The sequence below is a fragment of the Diabrotica virgifera genome, chromosome 4 (assembly GCF_917563875.1).
Source record: "Diabrotica virgifera virgifera chromosome 4, PGI_DIABVI_V3a".
Taxonomy (NCBI): Eukaryota; Metazoa; Arthropoda; class Insecta; order Coleoptera; family Chrysomelidae; genus Diabrotica; species Diabrotica virgifera.
The window spans coordinates 103,267,128-103,291,218 of NC_065446.1; the positions used below are offsets into that span (position 1 = coordinate 103,267,128).

At 34.2% G+C, this 24,091-nt stretch overlaps 1 protein-coding gene across 2 annotated transcripts in view; it reads right to left on the bottom strand.

Annotated features, from left to right (window-relative positions):
• Positions 1-2,648: 2,648 nt before the first annotated feature.
• LOC114326709 (protein-tyrosine sulfotransferase) overlaps positions 2,649-24,091 on the bottom strand; it is a 921,489-nt gene continuing 900,046 nt past the window's right edge. For both annotated transcript variants that reach the window (XM_050648297.1, XM_050648296.1), the window contains one exon: positions 2,649-22,152. In XM_050648297.1, coding sequence (XP_050504254.1) covers positions 21,834-22,152 — 319 coding nt within the window. In that variant the 3' untranslated portion in view covers positions 2,649-21,833. The remainder of the gene's footprint in view (positions 22,153-24,091) is intronic.

Sequence of the window (24,091 nt, forward strand, 5' to 3'; positions counted from 1 at the left end):
AAAAAGTATGAAGATTTAATGTATCTTATTCGATCCAATGCAATTTTATTAAAAGTCACAGTGAATTTTACATCAACTTACATTTCACGTTTTTATTCTTGTTTCTATAAACAAGGTTTTTCTATAACTGATAATCATTTTAATATTCTGTTTTAGTTATTAGTAAGAAAAATATTGTTGTGTTCATATACCTAGTATTTAGTCTAGTATGTCTTAATAATACGAATAAAAACATGATTAAAAAATTAAAAACGTTTATTTTATGAACTCTTTATGCCACTACTTACGACCACATTTGCCAAAAACACTAATATAAAAATTGAATTCAATACTGTCATATTTATATCAAAGTTCTTGAAATTCATACAATTGAAAAAATGTAATATCTAACCCTTCATTCTCAAGTATTTAGTTTCTTCTGTCGACCTCTTATCCATAAATTGTAATTTTGAATGGTATTTTATGATGTCATGAAACTTCATGGTCAATTATCTCTTAAGTTCATTTTTGCGGTTGTGCCACTACAGAACTCAGTGAGCGATATGTGCATTAATGCTATGGTGGCTAAACATGCAGCAAAAAAAGCCATTTACATGGTATCCTCAAACTAAGCAGGGTGTAAAATACCTGCTTGCATCAGAATTACAGTGGCTATGAGGGGCATACCAAAGGCAACTACGGAGGTCGACTACTTTAGATATAATTATAAAGAAGCGGCAAAAATGAGATATTATAGACTGCGAGAAAAAATAAACAACGTGCCGGTTATATGTGGACATAGTAACATCATAAATGAAATTAGGGATACCAAATGGATGATGATTTTTGATCATATTACACCCAGATATAGACCTAAAGTGTTCTAAGTCGACATTTGCCCACGCAGAGGAAACACTCGACCCACTGTGCGGGAATATTCGGTAGGTAGTGGTGGAAATTTAAACATTTGTATTCTACTAAGAGAATATGCCTCTATATTCCAGGCAGATATATTTGCAATCTTGCAGTGTGCAACAGAAATTAACATAAGGGCTTTCGAACTGAAGCGGATATGCGCAGATAGAGAAGCATCTATGGTGGCTCTCATAAGACCTAAGGTTAAATCTCCAGGTTATAGGTTCCAAGTTGCCGGAGAATACACGTTGCGTTGTAATGAAAGAGCTGAGCTGTTGCATTTGCCAGAAGAGCCACAGCTACAAAATACTTTGGTCCAGAGTCGACCGTGGGAGTGCAAGAAAGCATCGTCCACGATCTGAAAAAGCCTGGATCTATAGGCAACGATAACTTTTATTGGGAAACGTAGATCACCCGTCAAATAGATAGCAGAATATTGTATTGGACAGACACGTGTTAATAGGGCTGAAGTACTGCTAAAAACAAGCAGGAATCAGCTCAGAGACATAACAGGCTTCCTTACTTGACATGCGACCGTCAAGGGCAGCTGCAATGGAGCTGTTTCAAACTGCAGACGCTGTAGCAGAGCACCTGAAACTGTCAACCATGTCTTACATGATTGCAGGGCATGAAGTCTTTTTGGAAACAACCAAGTTACTCCAAAAGCAAATGGTACGCATCCATCAGACCTGCACAATGGTAGGAGAGCCCAAGCAGGGATTTTTGCAGTTACTCGAGCGCGTCAGATTATGACATGGGGAGAAACCTTGTACCCTGTAAATGCACCTCTACCATATATTGGATCTTAATACAGGGGAGTTCGTTAAGGGGGGGGGGCTCCGAAAAAAATCTATCCTTAGAAAACCTCGAAATCGTCAGATTAAGATAAGGTAAGTTAAGTACATGCAGAGCAGTGTATGTTTAAAAAATCTGACGGTTTGAGCAGGGCATAAGGAAATGGGTGAGTCACAAAGTTTCACAAGAAAAAGCGAATATTTTGAGAAATAAACGACAGATCGAAAAACTAAAAAATACGTTTTCAATATTTTTTAAAAATCTATCGAATGATACTAAACACTACTCCCCACGGAGAGGGGTGGGTAAATTTAAAATTTTAAATAGGAACCCCGCGATATTTCGAGAAATAAACATCAGATCGAAAAACTGTAAAATGCACGTATTCACTATTTTTGAAAAATCTATGGAATGACACCAAACACGACCCCCCACGGAGGTGGGGTGGGGGGTTACTTTAAAATATTAAATAGGAGCCCCTATCTTTTATTGCAGATTTGGATTCCTTACGTAAAAATAAGAAACTTTTATTCGAGACATTTTTTCGAATTATCAATAGATGGCGCTATAATCGGAAGAAACGATTGTTGGAAATGGAAAATTAAATTAAAAAATGGAAAGTCTTCACTTTACTGGAAAACTTTACTTAACTTTTTTTGGTTTTAGGACCTACTCCTCACAACCCAATAGGTCCCCATCGCGCTCGAGTAACTGCAAATTTAGCATACTTTCCTCCCCTACTATAAGTTGTTACAGAGTTCCAGAATCCTGGAACGGGTATTATGAAAGAACAGAAGCGTCTTCTTTCCATCAGAGGCAGTATTCCGTGTATTATCCACGGTTTTTTTTTTACTTAGGTAATCTTATTTTATAAAGCGTGTAATATTTCAACCACGTAGGTACACACTGGAAATGGGAGAAAAGGAGGGTAAGTAATTGCTGAAATAATTAACGAAAACTTAGAATTTAAAAATTATTTTATTAAACAAATTAGATTTTTAAAGATTCTTATCGAATGAACACTTTCGTTCAATTATGTGAAATTGAATTACCAATTTCATAAAAACTCACACTTTTTCATTTATTTTCCATAAAATTGATTTGTTTGTCTGCATCAGACAAAAAAAAAAAAGAAAAATATTAAGTCAAAATACAGTCGTTCTTATCTAAATAAATAAAATGTACAAAATGCACGGCATATTTTTCGTCATATTAGTCGATTTTTTATATCAACTTATATTTTGTTTGGATAAAGGCATCTAGTGGATATTTAAAAAGGAATAAAATGAAAGATTCTCTATTCACTGTGACAAATTAATTTCTGATATGTTGGTCAATCTTGACATCAACTGGAAGTTATTATACAACGAGCGCACATGCTCATAACCAATATTCATTGTAACTTAAAAATTAAAAAGATTATATTCACAGTTCATTATCGAAATAACGAGAATCTTTTTCTTCACAAAATTTTGTTATGTACAATGTAGGTAAATATAGAAATTGTTACATTAAAAATCTATTTACAATAAAAATACTACTTAAAAGCTTCCATTGTTTTATAGTTGCTAATGTTGTAATGTAGATCAATTGAAGAGTAAGACTAGCATGGTAGGATTTGGAAAACTAAGTTGGATACTCAAAAACCGCGAAGTACCTCAATACTTGAGGAGCAAAGTTTTCAATCAGTGCATCCTTCCGATCATAACGTATGGATGTCAAATTGTACTCTAACCAAGACAAATATGAATAAACTACCCAACAGAAAAGACGTTAGGCATACGACTGTCAGATAGAAAGAGGAACGACTGGGTGATAAGATCAAAAACAAAAGTCGAAGATATCACCACAAAAAATGCAAAAATCAAATGGAGCTTCAAAAGAGCTTCAACAATCAAACAGAGACCAACGTTACAACGCCACAGCATTGGAGATTGGAGACCTTAAAAAGTTACACGACTAAGAGAAATACCACAGATGACATTGGTAGATAGATGATATTAAAAAATAGCCGAAACCAATTGGAAGTATGTTGCTTAGGATAGAAATCAATGGATAGAATTGGGAGAGACATGTCTGTTTATGCCCTATTCTACTTTACTTTAATTTAATGCCTTTTCTTATGACGTGGCAACGTGGTATTTTTATATCAATATAATATCCACATGTCCTCATACGATAAGGGCAATCGCCAAGCAGCAGTCGCCCAAGAAAGGTTCGTAAAGCATACGTGTCGAGTCACCACGACCAAGTCATATGGGTGAAACAATCCCTTAGCGTGCATCGTAATCTCTTAAAAGTGGTCGTGTCGTGTTTATCAAACTTTAGACAGTTCAAAGTGGACTTATCCTATATTTTACTGTTTAATTTAGTGTTTTAGAGTCAATAAATTCATATCTTTCACACGTTTTGTATCACTTGCAACCAGCATCTTATCAAAGTTTTTATCGCGTCAAATTCAATGCCCAAAAATGGACGAAAGAAGAATTGTTATTTGACATGTCGATTTCCCCTCGGAAAACGCTTTCATAGTATTACTTTAAAATGATGAGCTGTTATTATAACCAAGGTGTTTGGCGGTTACTGTTTTCCAAATTGACGATTGACTTACTTGGCCTTAATGTTGTAGGACATGCTTTTAGATGATAATTCTGAGGGTGACGTTTCTATGTTATGTATTAGGCAGCGTTTAGACACCGCGATAAATCCTAGCAATTTATCGATATCGATCGAGTTGTTTCAATTTATCGTTGTGTGTAAACGGTATATCGCAGCGGTTTATCGGCATTGAAGTTGGATTGCATTGATTGCATGGATTGCATCAATTTATTGTAACGATCGAGTTGTTTCAGTTTATAATCAATCGCGACAATATATCGCAGCGTCTAAGCAAACTTAAAAAAAATCAATAAATCATAGCAATATATCGTTACAATAAATTGTTCGCATTTATCGCGGGTTTACGTATTGTGTGTTGTACGATTTCAGATGATGTGTCAATGATTTCCTATCAATTCGCTAATGCTGGTGACTTCTTCTTTTATACTATTGGCAATCAGAGCTTGCTACATTCTGCGAATGGGTATGCTACAGATTTTTCTTCATTGAGTCAGATGAGAGCTGCATCTTTGATTTTTCTCTTTTTGCTGTGTTTCTTTCATGACTATTGAGGCATATTTCCATTGTACTCTGTGATCGTTGTTCCAGGCATGTTTGCTAATTTTGTGATTTGACCAACTCTCTGTTTTTTATGTATGTTTCATGCTCGTTTCTCATGACACTTAGTGGTCTTGATGTTTCTCCCACATAGAAATTGTTGCATTCACAGGGTATTTTATAGATGCAGTTCTTTGATCTTTCTTGTGTGTTGTTAGGTTTTGTTTTGGACATGACAAATCTCAGTGTATTGTTTGTTTCCAAATTTGTTGTAATGTATTTATTTCTTATCATTTTTCATTTTCTGCTAAGCCGTTTAAATACGGATGAAGTCAATACCATATTCTGGTCACTGATTAAATAGAACTAACTGCTAAAAGATAAAAAGTTTAGATACAAATATATTCAGAGGTATCTTTTCTCAAATTTTGTCTTTTTATACCCTGACGAGACTAATAAACAATTCTGTATAGTTAGGATAGGTTTAAAATTGAAGAAACAGCCATAAATGTATGAAAAGGAAATATAGGAGAAAATAATAAAAAGGGCACACTGTTTTTGTTGTTCAAACATCGAATATATCAATCTATTATTTCATAAAGTTAACAAAGTTTTAATTAACAAAGTATTTACAAAATCAAAAAGATTCACAAACTTTTTCTTGGGTCTTGGCATATGTATTAATAAATTATCCACTAAATGCACAATCCAAGAGTTTTTTTATTGATTTTTTTCGCAATAAAATTTGATACAATACCCTATTTTGTTTTACAATTAAAATATAAATACTTATCTAATAGACATTTTGTTAATATTGATAAAAATTAAGTCTTGATTAAAAATAAAATCAGATTATGGAAGCAGGTAATTTATATAAATAAACTATTTACTAATAATGGCCCATGGTTTAAGGAGACCATGCAAATTTTTTCGTGATTCGTTAGTTTTATAGTTTTTAAGAAGTATGGGAACTTTCTTGGGTATCAAAAAACAAAATTATTCAGTGCATTTTTCCCATTCTTACATATTTATCAAACAGGACATTCACAAGAGCTAATATGGATAGAACAACATAATTGATGGATTCGACCGTTACTTGATGGAAGTTAATTTTATCTAACAATAAAACACTGAAAACGTTTGTTTTCTATACTTCCACAAAATTTATTATAACTAAGTGACTACAGCTGTTTCGGCAGAGTGCCTTTCTCAAGTGATTTAGTTTACTATGGGTTTGCCTTTACTATGGGTTTACAAATAGCAGTAAACAATGGCTATAACGAACAAACAATTAATAAAATTTTAAACCAAAAACTCCATAAGAAAGCCCTGAAATTAGTCTATCCACTACCACAGAAAGAACCCAGTACCTTCTGCTCTATCACATATACTGGCAAGATAACAACAAAAATAGCCAGATGCATAAAAAAGAAAGGAATAACACCAGCTTTCAGAACTAACAACTTAAGCAAATATATTAAGAACAATAAGAGCCGAAAGAGAAAACAACTACAGAGTGGTGTCTACAAACTAACTTGTGGTGACTGTCCGAAAACTTACATCGGTCAAACTGGCAGAACCTTTGACAAACGGATAGCAGAACACAAAAGGGCTTTCAACAATAGAAAAACAGACACTTCTACATACGCACTTCACCTTCTAGATCATAATCATTCTTTTAATGAAGAGTTTCAAGTTTTGCATATTCAAAATAAAGGCCTTAAGCTATCTTTATTAGAATCTATGGAAATTAATAAATGAAAAAATACAGATATAATTCTGAATGACCAACTTGAGACAAACAGCTACTCCTCAACCTCTTCAATTAAAGACTTTAAAAAGGCAAACCCATAGTAAACTAAATCACTTGAGAAAGGCACTCTGCCGAAACAGCTGTAGTCACTTAGTTATAATAAATTTTGTGGAAGTATAGAAAACAAACGTTTTCAGTGTTTTATTGTTAGAACAACATAAGACTATCAGATACGGATATGGATCAACGTAAGACTGTCAGATACACAGTGAAATACGTGAAGGGGGAGGTTTGACAACTCAAAGCAGTACAGCGGAATATTAGAAGTAATACGCGAAAACTTCGAAAAATAAAAAAAAATTACATCAAAACCAATTAAAATTCATCTTGTAACTGGCTCTCACTCTAAATCAGCAGCTGCAATCTGGCCCAAACACTTTAGGCCCGGCGCAAATTGAACCTAAGCGACACACAACCTGCACCGGCTAACTGCGTATACAGTTCTGCGCATCCTACTATCAGTGTATTCGTTCGCAGGTCGCGCTTGGGAACGACTGTCATCGGCGTACAGTTTTCTTGGGCCGTGGGACGCGTGACTCACCGCCAGATGTTTATTTTTACTTGTTTTTGTTTGCGAGATGAACTTATCTGAAATGAATACGGATGGTACCTAAGCACAATTTATTATGATTTTATGATAAATAAAAATATTAGCATAGTCAATACCCCGAGTGAAAACTGCGTTGTCTTTGTCATTAAATTCTGATAACTTTTGGTAGACTAAATAAGCGGCGATACGAAATTAATAATCAAAGTTATGCCTTTAGAAAAAACACATTATTAGAAAAATAAGGTTAAAAATTATTCATGTTACTTAAAACCGTGATCGATAAAAATATCGTATTACCCTCAAATTCCATTTGTCGGCATATTACATTTTTGTGTATTACATATTACATTTTTATGCTTAAAAATTAAAAACGAAATATGCAGATAGTGTTATTTTTATACAGTGTTACCTGCAGTAATTGTAAATGATTGTGATCCGAGCAGTAAATTGAGGAATATGAGTTATGACCGAGCAGTCGGGGAGAGATTATTTTAAATATGTAGGTATTATGTGCAAAAATAAAATACTCAATATCTTTTTATGCATCCGCTTGTGATCAAATTCGATGTTTTCGAAAGTCATACCGCTACGACTACTAGGGACGTGTAAGATATTTTTAAAACGTTACTAGTTACAAGTACGGAAATACCGATTTTACGTTGCCTACTCAATTCAGTACAAGTATCAGATACATCAGTATTTTTTTGTAATCAGTATTTGTACTCAGTACCACTGAGAACCGGTATCAAAAGTAACCGTTACAAGTCCGCACTGATTTTGCCCATCTCTATTCGCCACAGCGACAGCCAACGGTTGGGTCGGATTGGGTTTAATTTGGGGTGCTTGGACATTGAATAGACAACACATAAGAAGAATATAAGCATTCGAAATGTGGTGTTACAGAAGAATATTGAAAATTCAGTGGGTTCAAAGGATTACCACTGTTGAAGTGCTACGACGGCGACGTTTAAATAAGGAGTTAGAAATTATGAAGAGTATAAAAACTAGAAAACTGGAATATTTGGGTCACATTACCAGAGGAGAAAAATACAAGTTGCTGAGAATTATTATGCAAGGAAGGATCCAAGGAAGAAGAAGCATAGGAAGAAGACGCATCTTCTGGCTGAGGAACCTTAGATAATGGTTTAACTGTAGTTCATTACAACTGTTCAGAGCAGCAGCAAACACAGTGACCATAGCCATTATGATATCCAACCTCCGATAGGAGAGGGAACTTTAAGAAGAAGAAGTAGCGCTAAAAAAATAAATGCACGGGTCACTTGTCCCGCCGACGCAGGTTGTGTCTGGCTTAGGTTCAATTTGCGCCGGGCCTTAGTCATCGTTTATCCATGCCATTGTCAACTATTATAATTACGATAATGTGTCATGGGATATGATCGGCTGACTCAGTGGCGGATCCAGCAGGCTCCAACATCGTCAAGAGGGGGGGGGGGCGATTGGCTAAATTTGTATGAAAAATAAATGAATCTTTTTATAATTTTTATATATAACTTGGTATGAGAGGGAGCCTCCCCTGGATCCGCCAATGGGCTGACTCAGCGTGAGCTATAGTGTTTTAAAATTTATTTACGAAATATGAGATATTAAGGCTCATAATGCAAGGTAAAATAAAGGGTAAAAGATCTATAGGTAGAAGAAGAATTTCCTGGCTGAGAAACTTAAGAGAGTGGTATAGTTGCAGCTCAGTAGATCTTTTCAGAGCTGCCGCCAATAACGTACGGATAGCTGTGATGATGGCCAACCTCCGATAGAAGGAACTACAGAGAAGAAGAAGACAATAGTTGTTTTCGACACGATCAAGAGCAATCCATTAACTTCAAAATAAAAATAGGAGGACGATATCTCGATTCGTGAATTTAAAACTGAGTGGGAGGAACAATTCTTATTTACTGATTGATCGCAACACTTCCAAGCATTGCCGTTTGATATGTAGAATTCGTATGGCAGTGCCAAAAAACAAAAGGATTATAGCGATACGCTTTAATTACTATTTTTGCTAATTTTATTTTCTTAATTTTTAATAACTTGTCTCAAAACGAAACAACAAGATTGTACAAAATTAATGTTTTTTTTTCAAGGAAACACTAATTGATTACGATGCCAGATTGCCACACTCTTCATGTCAACTTCTTAAAATACAAATGGTTTTCATCTTTAAAAAGGCAGATGCAGTAATTTATGGCCCTTCTGGCAATTATCGCAAAACCGCAAACCCGTTGACATATAGTTGGTGGTCCGGCAAGTCAGTCTCTACACAGCATGCGAACGATTCAGACACACCCTCGCTCTCGCTAACAATACCCTTTCGAGATATAAGCAAAACACCACGCTGGTTTGCCCAAAATAAATAAATATATTACTGTTCGTTGTTACAATTATTTTTAATTAATTCCGTCAACACACACCACCGGCATAGGATTAATCTATGACTTAATAATGGCATAATTTTTGAGGTATAACAGCTAAATTTTTTTTTTGTGGTAGTTGTAAACTTATTATCAGGGACCTGACGATGAGTAGTAAATTCTAGTGCTATAAATCGTTCGTCCAGGTTACTATTAAACTAATTTTCTTTGAGTAATTATGTTCTTTCTATTAACCAATCTGAAGAGGATTGTTTACGATTTGTGTCAATCATTATTTATCATTATAATTTGCGTTAGTTTGTAAAACTATTATTTAGTCTTCTCTGGCATCTCTAACATGTGAAAAATGTTGCGGAAACCAAAAACAGCATAGCTCCAGACCATGCACTTGTCTCGCCTTAACCGAATTCAACAATATTCATCACTTGCCGGCGAACGGTAAGGACAATGGTGCAGGACCCGATGTCTTAGTTACACAAAGGCAAATAAACAAATAGGTCGATATATTCGTCGTTCCACCTACCCATATATCTCGACTAACCACGCACAAATAATGTTGGTTTAAGCTTCAGTTCAGCTATTGTGTTGTTCACTAAGGGCGCTATTCTGATCAGGCGTAAACCGTTATTATACACGGCTAGATGTTGTTAGTGGAGGGCGTTTGAATATATTTAACATTTTCCTTATCCAAGGATTCCTTGAGGATTATTATTATATTAAATTTAATCTTTGTTCACATAACAAACTTCTAGTTAGTAGCAAAACTTATACGTTATTCCCAGGGCCGTGCCGTGATATGATGCGGTGAGGCAGCCGCATCAGGCGGCATCACAAGGGGGCGGCATAATCAGTAAAATCTAATATAATAATGGACAATTCAACATTATTGGAGAGAAATTTTGAAAAGAATTAGACTTTTGGCCTCACAATAGCTTTACGTGGAACAACTGATTAGTTGTTTCAACCTAATAATGGAAACTTTTTTAAGTCCAAGTACAATAATTGCTCTCTTAGTTTGATCCAGTAATGAAAGAGCATATCAGGATAGTTCAAAGAGAGTCTGATACATGGCTTGTGACTTATTTAAGCAACAGTGGGTAAGATGAATTGATAAGTTTAACGGGTAATATTATTTTAAACAAAATTGTCGAAATAGCAAAAATTGCCAATACTCCAGGAAAATAAGCTAGAAATAGACCATGTTCGGGACATTCAAAGATCCAGGTAGCTGATTATTATTTTAGTTATTGTAGACCTATAGGAAGAAAACCTACCTGTTTCCTGTGTCTAGAGTTCACGTCCGTTTTTTAATTATTAACAGTTTAGTGCAAAAATTGCAATTTTGTCGATTTTTTGCACCCCATTCAAAAGCTAAATAGTTGACATAAAATTACAAAATTTAACTTTTTAGAACATTAAAAAACCTTCAAAATGCCGATTTTTGACAGTTAAAAAATTAATTTGTTGCTACGCAAACTGTAAAATAAGTGAAAATCGTTATTTGTTAATAACTTTTACTTAAGAGGATCGGTACGTATTGTCGGCTGCAATGCTATTCAAATGGGGATTCATTTTTTTCGAATCCTGAGAAAACTAATAAGTATTTTTAAAAAATTTAAACGCAGAAGGAAAGATTACGTTATTAGCGAGGGCCGAAAGTCCCTGAGAACTTCTACAATGTTTAATTTAATAAGTAACAGGGGTGAAAAACTAAGAGAAAATTTAGTGTGATTTTTAATTTCAAATATATCATTCAAAATAAACTTTTTATTTATTCTAAGGGACTTTCGGCCCTCGGTAATAATTTAGTCTTTCATTCTGCGTTTAAATTTTTCAAAAATATTTATTGGTTTTTTCAGGATTCGAAAAAAATGAACACAATGCCGTGGCAATATTTTCCAAATCTATCTTTGCCTTACAACGCACTCAGCCGAATATAATATTGTCAGCATATATTATCAGTCAGACACTGACAATCAGTGACAATTTTAAATATTTGACATTGCATCGGGAATATGTTGAGTTATTGATTAAATATTATTGATATTGTGTATTTGATAAATAATTGATTTAAGACGTGAACTTAATAAAAAGTTATTTATTGTGTATTATTTGTGGAAGATCCAAGCAGAGAATACATCAGGATAATATATTCTGTGATCCAAGTATTTTGTTGTTAAAGATGTTCAAAATTGTAAGCGTTCCATAACAATATATTATTAAAAAATCACTTAAACACTTTTCCTCTTTTCTCGATTGAGTATTAGTCTTTTTTGTACAAATAAATTATTACAAACAATGAATACATAGTTAGTGAAAAAATTATCCCATTTATTAACTGAATTAATAATTTGCAATTATAAAAATAACAGTTATCCAAGAACATTCGAAACCCATCTCTTTAAATTAATGATGACATTTTCAAGTAGAATGACATTCTAGTAATGTTTACATATCCATACCAGTGTGAATTTTACTACACGTAATTTGCCGTGTAAAGACAGAAAAAGTAGGGATACACGTAAAATATTTGAGAATTATGTACCCATAGCCTTAAACTACCTTAGAACTTTAGTGTTTCTCCAAAGTTGGGTATTGGGGTACTTAACAAACCGTCAAAATTTGAGACCGTTCCATTAATTAGTTTAAGAGTTATTCTACTTGTTTATCCCAGAGACCTTTATTTTGCAATAACAAATGAAAGTAGAATACTGATGCTGTCAAAATGTACTAAAAAAATAAAAAATTATCTACTATAATCAAAAATCCTAATGCCAAATTTTTGAAATTTTGTAGTTTATAAACATTAAGAATAACTTTTAAAATATTGTCCGTAGAAAAAATCCTTTTACATATTAGAAAAGCTGGTATTTTACACGAATTTTTAAAAATGTAATTCAATTGGTGACTATTCCTGGTAAGTGAAGGGGGGCTGGGAGCCGACAAATGAACGAATTCAAAAACTAAAAAAGGCAACTTAAAACTACTATCATTTTCTATATCTTGGGATCTACTGAATATATTTTGATCGTTTTTTTTATTTGTATGTAATTTTTCTGTACATTACAAATATGTCAATTATCAATTTTATTAACACTCCCTGTCTCGGTAGCTAGTGGGTAAAGAAGTTTTTCAAAATTTAAAATGATTTACTAAACTCCATAAGACAAACAAAATTAAAGAATAGCACTCATTTCAATAGAGTCCTCACTACCTCCTACTTTAACCAATCTGATTGACGAGTTTGCCAAAATTAAAGTCACTAAAGAAGGCAAAATTGTAATTTTTGTAAATGTTATTTAATGTTAATACATATTTCATTTAATTTAAAGTATGTTTTATTTTTAAAATAAAAGTTTTCCTTTATTTTGTGTAGGTTCATTTATATTTTCAAAAAAAAATAAAAGTTAAGTTTCAATAATACTTAAGGGGCGGCGTTTCTAAGACTTGCATCATATTGAAAAGATGTACCGCACGGCTCGTTATTCCATTATAATATACAAAGATTTGACTTTTTTCTCGCAACTAAATGGTTTCACTATATACTATACTATAACCGTTGATCGATAAATATACAGAGTATATTTATCATTCAACTCTGTATATTTATCAATCAACGCTATAACTCCACGTAGTTCTTCATTACATCGTTTATTTTTTCCAATTTCTTATTTTTGAAGTTATACTTCTTCAGGCGCGAGAGTGAATTTTTATTTTCCTGGGCGCATGCGCACACCGGCAGTATGGTATTAGTCGTTATACGGGCTCTGATTAGGTATTGAAATGATCTGTCAATAATTGTTCAATATGGAGGTTATCGATAAACAAATGTTGTATAATATATTAGTTTTTATTGTTGTGAAGACAGAAACAAAAGCAAGTTTATAATTATTGTAGTGACTTTTTAAATAGTTTTGAAAAGCCACAGGTACGTAATTCTAAACGTGTCAGTTGTATTGTAATAAAAAAAAATATCTTCATACCCGTTTGGAAAATGTAAAAAAATAATGTACTTGCGTATTAAAAGGTAATGCTTTAATGTACATAATTTGATTACGAACAAACTTTCTACAAATCTTCATCTAATATATCGTTTTCTTACTTGATATTTTGTTGTATTTTAATATTTTAATTCGACAAAAATCAAACTAATAATTTGATTAAATTCATATAAGTAATAAGCAACTGTCAAAAAGTTTATGGTGTAAACGTTCAGTTGGTGTATATTCCCACATGACAGATACGCGAAGGTGGCGCAATGGGAAATCGCTTTGATTTTCGATCGACGGGAAGCGGGTTCGATCCCCAATGCAAGTTATTATTTTTTTTATACATTTTATAATTGTAAGTATATTATTATATAATTTTTTTTAGAAAATACGTACCTATTTAGTTAAAATTTTTGGCAACAATTATTGTTCAGAAATCATTTCTTTGTGGCATTTTTCAAGGTGTTTGTGTGTGTTTTATTCTTTTATTTTTTTAATTTTTGGTATTGTTTTAATAAAATTTTTTGGAAAGTAGTATTAAAATTAGTTTAATATTAAAATTAAATATAAATAAACTGTTTAAAGTATATTGATTTCGTTGAAATCATATAATAGAAGTTAGTATAACTTCTTACGTGCGTACAAAGTACACACATTCTTTTTTTAGAGTTTTATATTTTCTTTCACACTTTTCATTCATGTTTTGTATGGTTTCTGCGTAGTTTCCTAATAGTTTTTATATTAGGACTATTTTTATCCTTTCAATCTGCTCAAACCACTTTATTCTATATGCGTTTATGTATGTCGCTATTTTAGATTCATTGATTGTTGCTATCTCGTTATTTGATCTTGTTTTTCGTCCTGCACTGTATTCACTCCTCCGTATATAGTTCGTAGCAGTTTTCTCGATCATCGTCACTATTCCCTTCTTTTTCTTTCAGTACCTTGTCCGATTATCGAACGTTGGCTATAAGATTGGTAATAATAACTTTGTTTACGGCAGTTCGAAACAGATTAGCGGATATCTTGTCTCTTGATACCACTCTCGGATATTTCAGAACCAGGATGTTCTTTGGTTACGTAGATACGAAAATTTTATGGGTCAGCCGTGGGGTTGTACCAGTAAAAGTAATTTAGACCTCATTCATCGATTCCAGAATGAAGTGTTAAGGAGCATTGTGAACATTACTTGGAACTTCAGAAAGATTGGTCCGGAAATGGATATTGTTAATAAGAATACTGCAAGATATGCCAAGAGTGGCGAATATAGGCTTCTTCGAGACGTCAATGTTGAGTGTGGAGACCATTCCGCTTCTTGACTAGTGTATCTGGTCAGACACCTTGATTATTCTTTGAGTTGGTTGAATATAAAGAAGATAATAATAAATAACTGACACTCTGTATCGATTTAACTTTCTTAATTACGATAATGCTACATCATAATAGCATAACGATTACGTTAATAACTTCAAGTAGGTATGTTGAAAATACAGAGGAAGGTCCTATTAAATTAATAAATTATCTTGTAAAATTATTTTGCAATTTAAAAATATTGTGGCACACCCTGTATACAGTAGGAAACATGAAAGAATACCCATGAACGAAGATATAAAACACGCTGTATTTTCCTGTCACCGTGTCACACAAAAAATTGGCCAGCGCAAGTACATGTAATAATTATTATTACGTCATGTACTTGCGCTGGGCAATTTTCTTTGTGATACGGTGACAGGAAAATACAGCGTGTTATATATGTTAGTCCATGGGTATTCTTTCATTTTTCCGACTGTATATCTATCTATTAATTGATTCGTACCCGGTTTTACAAAAATCAATTAATTTGACGCCTAATTAACTATATAATGAAACATGAAGTTGACGGTTACTTTAGTATTGTGGAATATTTTGACTTAAATTTCAACTGTCATAAATTCCGTTTAGATTTTCCTTACTGATTTTTCGAGACAATCAGCCGTGTGATGGATGACCGAAGTTATCTTTAACGTTTCAGTAAAAGTTAAGATTACTCTCAGGTATAACGATGCCCATAACTATTTAGGTAAAATTCGGTGTGATGTATTCTTCACAGTTATGAGATAGTTATTTTTTCAACGTTACATTAGAAATAACATTTGAGGAACAAAGTTTGACGTAACAAAGAGAACCTTATGTAGAAATAGTACAAGTTGGAGTGAGCGCGAGAGATCGTTCGGAACATGCTACAGGATGGGTAGATGACCGTAAAAGTAAAAACCCATCGTCGGCCACCGTCGATGACCGAACAGCAAACAGCTGTTCGGGTTCGGTGGTGTTTCAAACGGTAGAAGAAACAGGGTTGCCAGATTGGTGTATTTTCCCACAATTTTGGGGTAATTTGAAAGCGTCTAGGGAAATTTTTCTTAGCAGAAATTGTAGTGGGATTTTTTGGAGGCGGAAAATTATGGAGGATTTTAAGGGCTCATGGTAAATTAAATTTGTGAATGTACATAGAACTGTATATTATACTCCCATATAATCGACGACGATAGGAACTATTAATTATTTCCAGGGCCCTCGTTGATAAGTAGATAGTATAATTTTGGTTTACTGTTCTCTTCATTTGACTACTAATTTATTAAACTGCGGCAAAAATTTAAATTTGGGGTATTTGAGCTTCAATTTGAGGGAATTTCAGTTTCTAAGTGGGGGATTTATAAAACATCATCTGGCAACTCTGGATAGGAAGCTCAGTAGGTACTTAAAATAAAATTTCAACTTATATCTCTCGATTTGATTATTGTATAATTTTTAAAATTGTATTACCCTTCTATTCTTTATAATTAAATTATAAGCTTCTAAATTCACTTGATTTCTGTCTAAAAACAAGTCAAAAGATGAACCTAACCTTACATATCCTTACATAACTACAAAGTTATCTCATAACTTGAGGTTTAATAGTTGATATACCAGATAACAGTTGATAACAGTTGATATACCAGATAACTCAAGAACTGTCAAGAAATAACGCAAGTAGTTAAGTTAAATATGATACATCACACCAATTCGAGGATTATAACTTAACTACAGGATAACTTTACGTTAAAGGTAACTTCGGTCATCCATCACACGGCTGAATATCTTAAAATTCTTTAAAGAACTAAAGTTCATGTTGCATTAGTTAGCCGCACTTGTGAAACCAGGCATTATATTACAATTTTAGATTTTCTACAAAGTATAGTTCCTACTTTGATTGAATTTATATTTGCATGGTCTCGTCTGTAGCCTATTTCCATAATTTGAGCAAAACACCAATTCAACAATCATGAACTGTCGGTCTCCATCACAACTTATTAGTATCACCAAAATGGTCCACACACAAACGAATTTCATTTATTTCTAACAGCTAGTCTAGGCCAATCAGTCGCGTCGAACTAGTGGCGGATCCAGAAATTTTGTTTTGGGGGGGGGGGGGGTCATGGGTCTTGAGGGTGATTTAATTACCTATCTCTGATGCAAGGTGACTTAGTCTTACCAACCTTAGGATACGTGGGTTTACAATTATGGGGGGTAATGACCCCCATGACACCCCCCTGGATCCGCCAGTGCGTTGAACATTAGTAAAAAGAAAAAATACCGGCAAAGTCGACCGTAAGTACCAAAATCCGATATAATATATTATATTTTACAAACTAAGGAAGAACTTTTTTAAGGAAGAAAGAGGTAGAACATATTCATAGTCCATTGAAAAGTTATATTTAGAGTTGCATTTTTCACAGGACGCAATTTCATTTTTTTGAAGTGTAGGGTATAAGCTAAAGTTCAAGTTTGTGGGGTCTTGGAAAAAATCTTGGAAAAACAGGTCCAAATGGTTTTCGCGCTGTATCTCATAATAAAAGACCCACAGAAAGTTTTACAAGACATTATATGCAGCAAATTAAATTGTCTACAACTTTATTTGTATTATCTTTTATCGTAGAATGGAAAATAAAAAAGTTATAAACTATAAAAATTAACTAAAAATTTTAAAACACTTCTTTTTTTGGGCGTTATAATTTTTTTCTGCTTATTTTACAATAAAAAATTACATTGCAGCAATTTTATAGAGGGTTTTTCAACGAATAATTTTTACTACAGTGTGTTTAATTTCATTAATTTATCTGCGCTTTTCAGCGCTCCGAAGTTGAGAGGGTTCTTGAATACTCGTAAAAATACGATAAAAACGAACCATTCGGCTTAGTTTCCTATTATATATTTTTTTATTGACATATGCATCAGAAACAAGACCCGATACAGCCACAACACAAAGACTACTGGAAACGGCAGAAATGAGAGTACTGAGAAGAATACACTGAGAGAACGAAAGAGGGGCGAAGATATTAGAAGACAATGTAACGTACAGTGTATAAACGAATGGACACTAAATAGAAAAAAAGAATGAAACACTGAGAGAACGAAAGAGGGGCGAAGATATTAGAAGACAATGTAACGTACAGTGTATAAACGAATGGACACTAAATAGAAAAAAAAATGGAACAACCACATAACCAGAATGGAGGAGACACGTGTGGTCAAAATAGCACGAGATAAATCACCAATCGGCAGAAGAAGTATCGGCCGACCGTGCAAAAGATGGAGTGACAACCTTCCATAGAGGTATCCAATCCGCCAATGAACAAGCAGAATTGCTTATAAAGAGGAAGAAGAAGAAGAAGAACATATTTTTTTATTCATGTCATTTTAAATAAATTTATCATTTTCTTAACATTACACTATTATTATTAATTTATCATCGACCCTTTCCCCCACCTAGTGCGCTTGCGGCGCACGAAATAGCACCAATCGACAGATATAAAGTTTAATAAGAGCACTGTACAATCATTATTACAAGATAAACTTGGTAATGAAAAGAACTTAATAGATCTTCTCAAAATTATTCAAATTATACTTACATATCAGTGACAAAAATTGTCACTATTAGTAATAACTTTATGTGTATTTTGATCATATACCATCTTATCAAGACTCCATCAACCCTTAACCACTTAAGGATTGATGGTAGCATATATTATATTATATACCAAGCAATTCTTATCAGATTCTTCTTCTTCTTCAGCCTGTGTTCGTCCACTGCTGGACATAAGGCCTCTTCCATTTGCTTCCATCGATTTCTACTCTTGGCAATTCTCATCCACTGTTTGCCCGCGACTTGTTTGATATCATCTGCCCACCTCTTCTGCGGTTTGCCTACTCCTCGCCTGTTCTCTCTTGGTCTCCAGTTTGTTAGTCTCTGTGTCCATTTTTCGGGATTATCTCGGGCAACATGTCCGACCCATTGCCACTTGAGCCTTGCTATACGTTCTGCGACACCAGTAATCTTTGTTCTTTCACGAATGTCGATATTTCGAATTTTGTCTCCCAAACTAATCCCTAGCATGGCCCTCTCCATCGCTCTTTGAGTTGTACTGAGCTGCTCTAAGGTTTTCTTTGTAAAGGCCATGGTCTCCAGTCCATATGTAGTTACAGGCAAGATACATTTGTCATAAACTCTACGTTTTAGACACATTGGTATATCTCTATTCTTCAAGATAAAGCTTAACTTGCCGAAAGCTACCCAAGACAATTGTATGCGTCTTTTTATTTCGACTATTTGGTTTTCTTTGCCGATTTTAATGGTATGTCCAAGATATATACGGTGGTCTACATTTTCAAGACTGACGTTGTCAATAACAAGATTAGTTTGTACATTACTCATTATTTTTGTTTTCTGAAGATTCATTTTGAGACCTATTTTATTTGACTGCTGGTTTAGTTCCTTCATCATTTGCTCCAGTTCCTTAATATCTGTACTGAATAATACTATGTCGTCCGCAAACCTCAAATGACTCAAACGTACACCATCAAAGTTTAGACCTTTTTCCTCCCAGTCGAGCTGTTTCAATACATTTTCCAATGCTAAGGTAAAAAGTAGTGTACCGTGAGTCTATTCGAGCATCTCTTAGGGATCTCATCAGATTGGTCAATCCCAATGGCAAAATGTCTCAATATATTATACTCTATAGACTACTAAATTCAATACTCTACAGTTGTTTTGCTTAATGTATTTATTTTGTTTTAAGGGCACCCGAAGTCCTATTTAACGACAATGTTAACATTATGTTACATAGCTCTGTAACTAAAGCACTTAGAGACCTAATTTTTGTGTTATTTTGAAATTAGATATATTTTTTAGTGCCGCGTAGATTTTTGTAAAGTTAGAGTGAAAGAAACATTTATTTCAAAATTTTTTAAAATACTCTTACAAAAAAACCCAAAAAAGTTTAGATTTTATTTTTTATTTTACTTGTTTTTGTATATTTTTCGATAAACCTTTACGCGACACTTGATATTGTCCATCTACAACTACTGTAAAAATTTGAACCTTTTATCTTCTAAGGATCCAGAGATATTTGACATCAAAAATTAAAAAACTAGTATTCGGGAAATCGCAAAAACATAAAACACTCTAATACGCTATAAAGCTACCGGTACACGGTAAGTTGAGTGCAGACGTTCAGAAAACAAATAGTTTTGTAACCATGGATATTTTATACTATAATGTGTTATATATCGTTGAAAAGAGATGATTTCAGAGAATAATTTTCAATCATAACCCAAAAAAACTTAAAAAATTCAATTTTCGGACTTTGGTACCCTTAACCAAGACATAGTTGTTTTTATATATGTACAATTTTGTCTTTTTGTGATTTTTAGCTTGTAGTTTGTAATTGTGAAGACTTTATGTACTGGGTCTGATGATGAGGCAGAATTTGTAAGCCTCGAAACCGGTTGCCCCATGATTGTGTCACAACTATTAAAATACAAACTTTAAGATTGGGAGTATTAACTCAATTTTTATATCCAATAGTACTCATTTTTTGTAAGAGCGCACTTCCTCATTGAAAACTCAGCAGACATAGTGCACAGATCAAATTATTGAACACAAATAATGTCCAAAATAAATATTCTGTTTTAACAACGTTTTGTTACTGTTTTTTTTTTCTGCAAAAACAGGCTTCAACTTGAAATGTTATGGGTTTGTGGACACTTAAAGAAGACGAGTATTATAACATTCCTCTAAAAATTAAAAACTTGTTTTTAAACTTTTTTTCTGTTTCAAAAATTATGCGATACTTTTTGTGATTACTGTATATAATTATGATCAATATTATCTCGAATGGAAAGTGTCTGTGGATTAGGCCTAATGGGGATAACACGTAAAAAAACGCGCCTCCAAACTCTACCTTATGTTAACAAAATGAAAAATTATACGAATAAAAAACTATATAATAGAAAACTAAAACCTAATTTTGGAGCTCTGTAAAACCTCGATAAATTAATGGAATTAAATAAATTTTTAGTGGAAATTTTCTGTAGGGTTTAGTATTACGTGATACAGCACGAACACTCTTTTCTCCCCTTTTTCCACGATGGTGGCCGGGGGATAAGGGCGACGACCCCACAAACTTGAACTTAAACTTATACTAACCCCCTACACATTAAAAAAAAATAAAATTGAGTCCTCTGAAAAATGTTCGCTAAGGCCTAAAAACTGTAACATGTCAATGGACTACAACTCATACTTTAAAAGAGGAGTAAACAATAAAGAAAACTATGGAAAAATAAGAAAAGATGAGGAAAAGTAAATAAAACTAAGGAAATTAAAGAAAAACTGTTAAAAAAACTAACGATAACTGCAAAAACTCAATATAATAAAGAACAGCTTACGAGACACAAAGAGAACCTAAAGAGAAACTATGAAAAACTGCTAGACTAATAGAAACAAAGAAAAAAATAAGAAAAACTAAGTAAACCGTCAGATAACTAGGGAAAATAACTAACAAAAACTAGCAAATACAAAGCAAACTACAGATAGCTAGAGAAAAATGAAGAAACTAGGAAATATTTAACAAAATTAAACAGAGCTAAAACAAGTAGACACAGTTATCTACCAGAATAATTAACTGAAATTTATTAAAAGCTCCAAAAATTGAACAATAAAATTATCAACGATGAAAAGAAAAACAAGACGAAGGATTCAAATTATCTTCCTGATTTTCTCCCCAAAACATATGTAACAAATACTACTATTATACAATAAATTCGTTTCTATATAAAATGTGTAACTGTACAATAAAGCTTTGTTCGGCTGTTTGTAAACTTATGATTTAAAAAAATCAGTGCCAGTATTTTTCCCCCTAAAACCTTCCCGGATTGGCCTAAAACGTCAGCCGTCAAGTAATACTATTCGGATCGTCACTAGGTTCCCTATCTATAGCCGGATCCGGCTCTGTGTAGAAATTCCACAACATCTCTTGGGCCTTCTTGTCCCACACGTTTTTGTTTTCTTGGATTTCCTTGGTTTTGTGAGCCACCTCGGCGTCGGGTTGGCCATAGTTGGGGGGGTTGGCGTACGGATCGTAGCCCAAGACGGAGAGCATGGGGGCGATGTCTGCCATGTCGCGGATCACGTCTTCTGGAATCTTGCCCACCCACTTCGTTAGCGCTTCTAGATTCACTGGCTTAATTACTTGGTCGCTGGACCGCTCTACCCTAAAACACCAGAATTATATAAATATTTTATACAGAGTCGAGATCCCACTGCTACGTCTGGATCCCGCATAAGAAAAAAATGTTGATTAATAGCAAGCTGAAAATTTGTTAATAGCTTAACGGTGTCTAGTCGGACAAACTTTGATATATGGGAACACTGGAACAGGGGAAGTTTTAATGGTGGAACAGGTTAAAAATTTGGAACGTCAGACTACGAAAACGTCAGATGTATTTTGTCGGACAGAACTTCCAATTGATTTGTTGTCCTTTCATTAAACTCTCACGCAAAATTCAGACTGGTGTGTATCACCAACTGGGCATTTTAATGAGTGGAACACGAAGAACATGTCAAATGACATAAATCATGTTGGTTAGTAATAGCAGTCTGATTTTTGCATGAGAGTATAATGAAAGGGTAACAAATCAATTGGAAGTTCTATCGGACAAAATACATCTGACGTTTTCGTAGTCTGACGTTCCAAATTTTTAACCTGTTCGACAATAATTAAAACTTCCCCTGTTCCAGTGTTCCCATATATCAAAATGTGTCCGACTAGACACCGTTAAGCTATTAACAAATTTTCAGCTTGCTATTAATCAACTTTTTTTTGATACCCGGGATCCAGACCTATAGACGAGGGCATTTAGCACAAAATAAATAAATTTTTAAATACAGCACATAGAGACTTGCAGTTTTTTGCATTATGTTCAGGATGACGTCAGGAAAAAAGTCTACTATTCAAAAAGGGTGGTAATGCATAATTGCACTGTAAAGTGCATAAAATGCATTTAAAATTGCATAAATATAAAAATAAAGTCAAAATGAGTATACTAAGGAACAAAATTTATTATTTGGGGGGTTTTTCGGGTCACTGAATACGATTACGCAATCATAACTGACCTCCGGATCACCTGGTGCCCAAGGTCACGGCAAGAGACGTCATCTTCTGGAGTTTCGATGGTTTTCGGCATTAAATCGATGCAAACGGATTACTCATGGGTTTTAGGGGTCGCTAAATACGAATATGATATCAGAATTGATCTACGAAGAACCTGGTGCCCAGGGTCGCTACTAAGGCACGTCATCTTCTGGAGTTTCGAGGGATTTCGGCACTAAATTGATGCAACTGGACTATTCGGGGGGTTTTTGAGGTGATTAAACACGAATATGGCATCAGAACAGACTTCTGGATCACCTGGTGCCCAAGGTCATTGCAAGGGGCGTCATCTTCTGGACTTTCGAGAGCTTTTGGTATTAAATTGGTGCAAACGGATTACTCGGGGGTTTTTGAGGTCGCCAAACACGAATATGACATCAGAATAGACCACCGGTTTACCTGGTGCCCAATGTCACAACAAGGGACGTCATCTTCTGGAGCTACGAGTGCTTTCGGTATTAAATTGATGCAAACGTATTACTTACGGGTTTCTGGGGTCGCTAAACATGAATATGCCATCAGAATTGAATTCCGGAGTACCTGGTGCCCAGGATCGCTGCTAAGACACGTAATCTTCTGGAGTGTCGAGTGTTTTCGGCATTAAATTGACGTAAACTAATTACTCACGGGTTTTTTTGGGTCATTAAACACAAATATGATATCAGAACTTAACTCCGGTGTACCTGGTACCCAGGGTCGCTACTAGGGCACGTCATCTTCTGGGGTTTCGAGGGTTTTCGGCATTTAATTGATGCAAATGGATTACTGCAGGGTTTTTGAGGTCGCTAAACACGAATATGCCATCAGAACCGACCCCGTGTGCACCTGGAGCCCAAGGTCACTGCAAGGGACGGCCTCTTCTGGAGATTTGAGGGATTTTGGCATTAAATTGATAAAAATGGATTACTCGGGGGTTTTTGTGGTGTTAGACACGAATATACTATCAGAACAGACCACCGGATCACCTGGTGCCAAAGGTCACTGCAAGGGACGTCATTTTC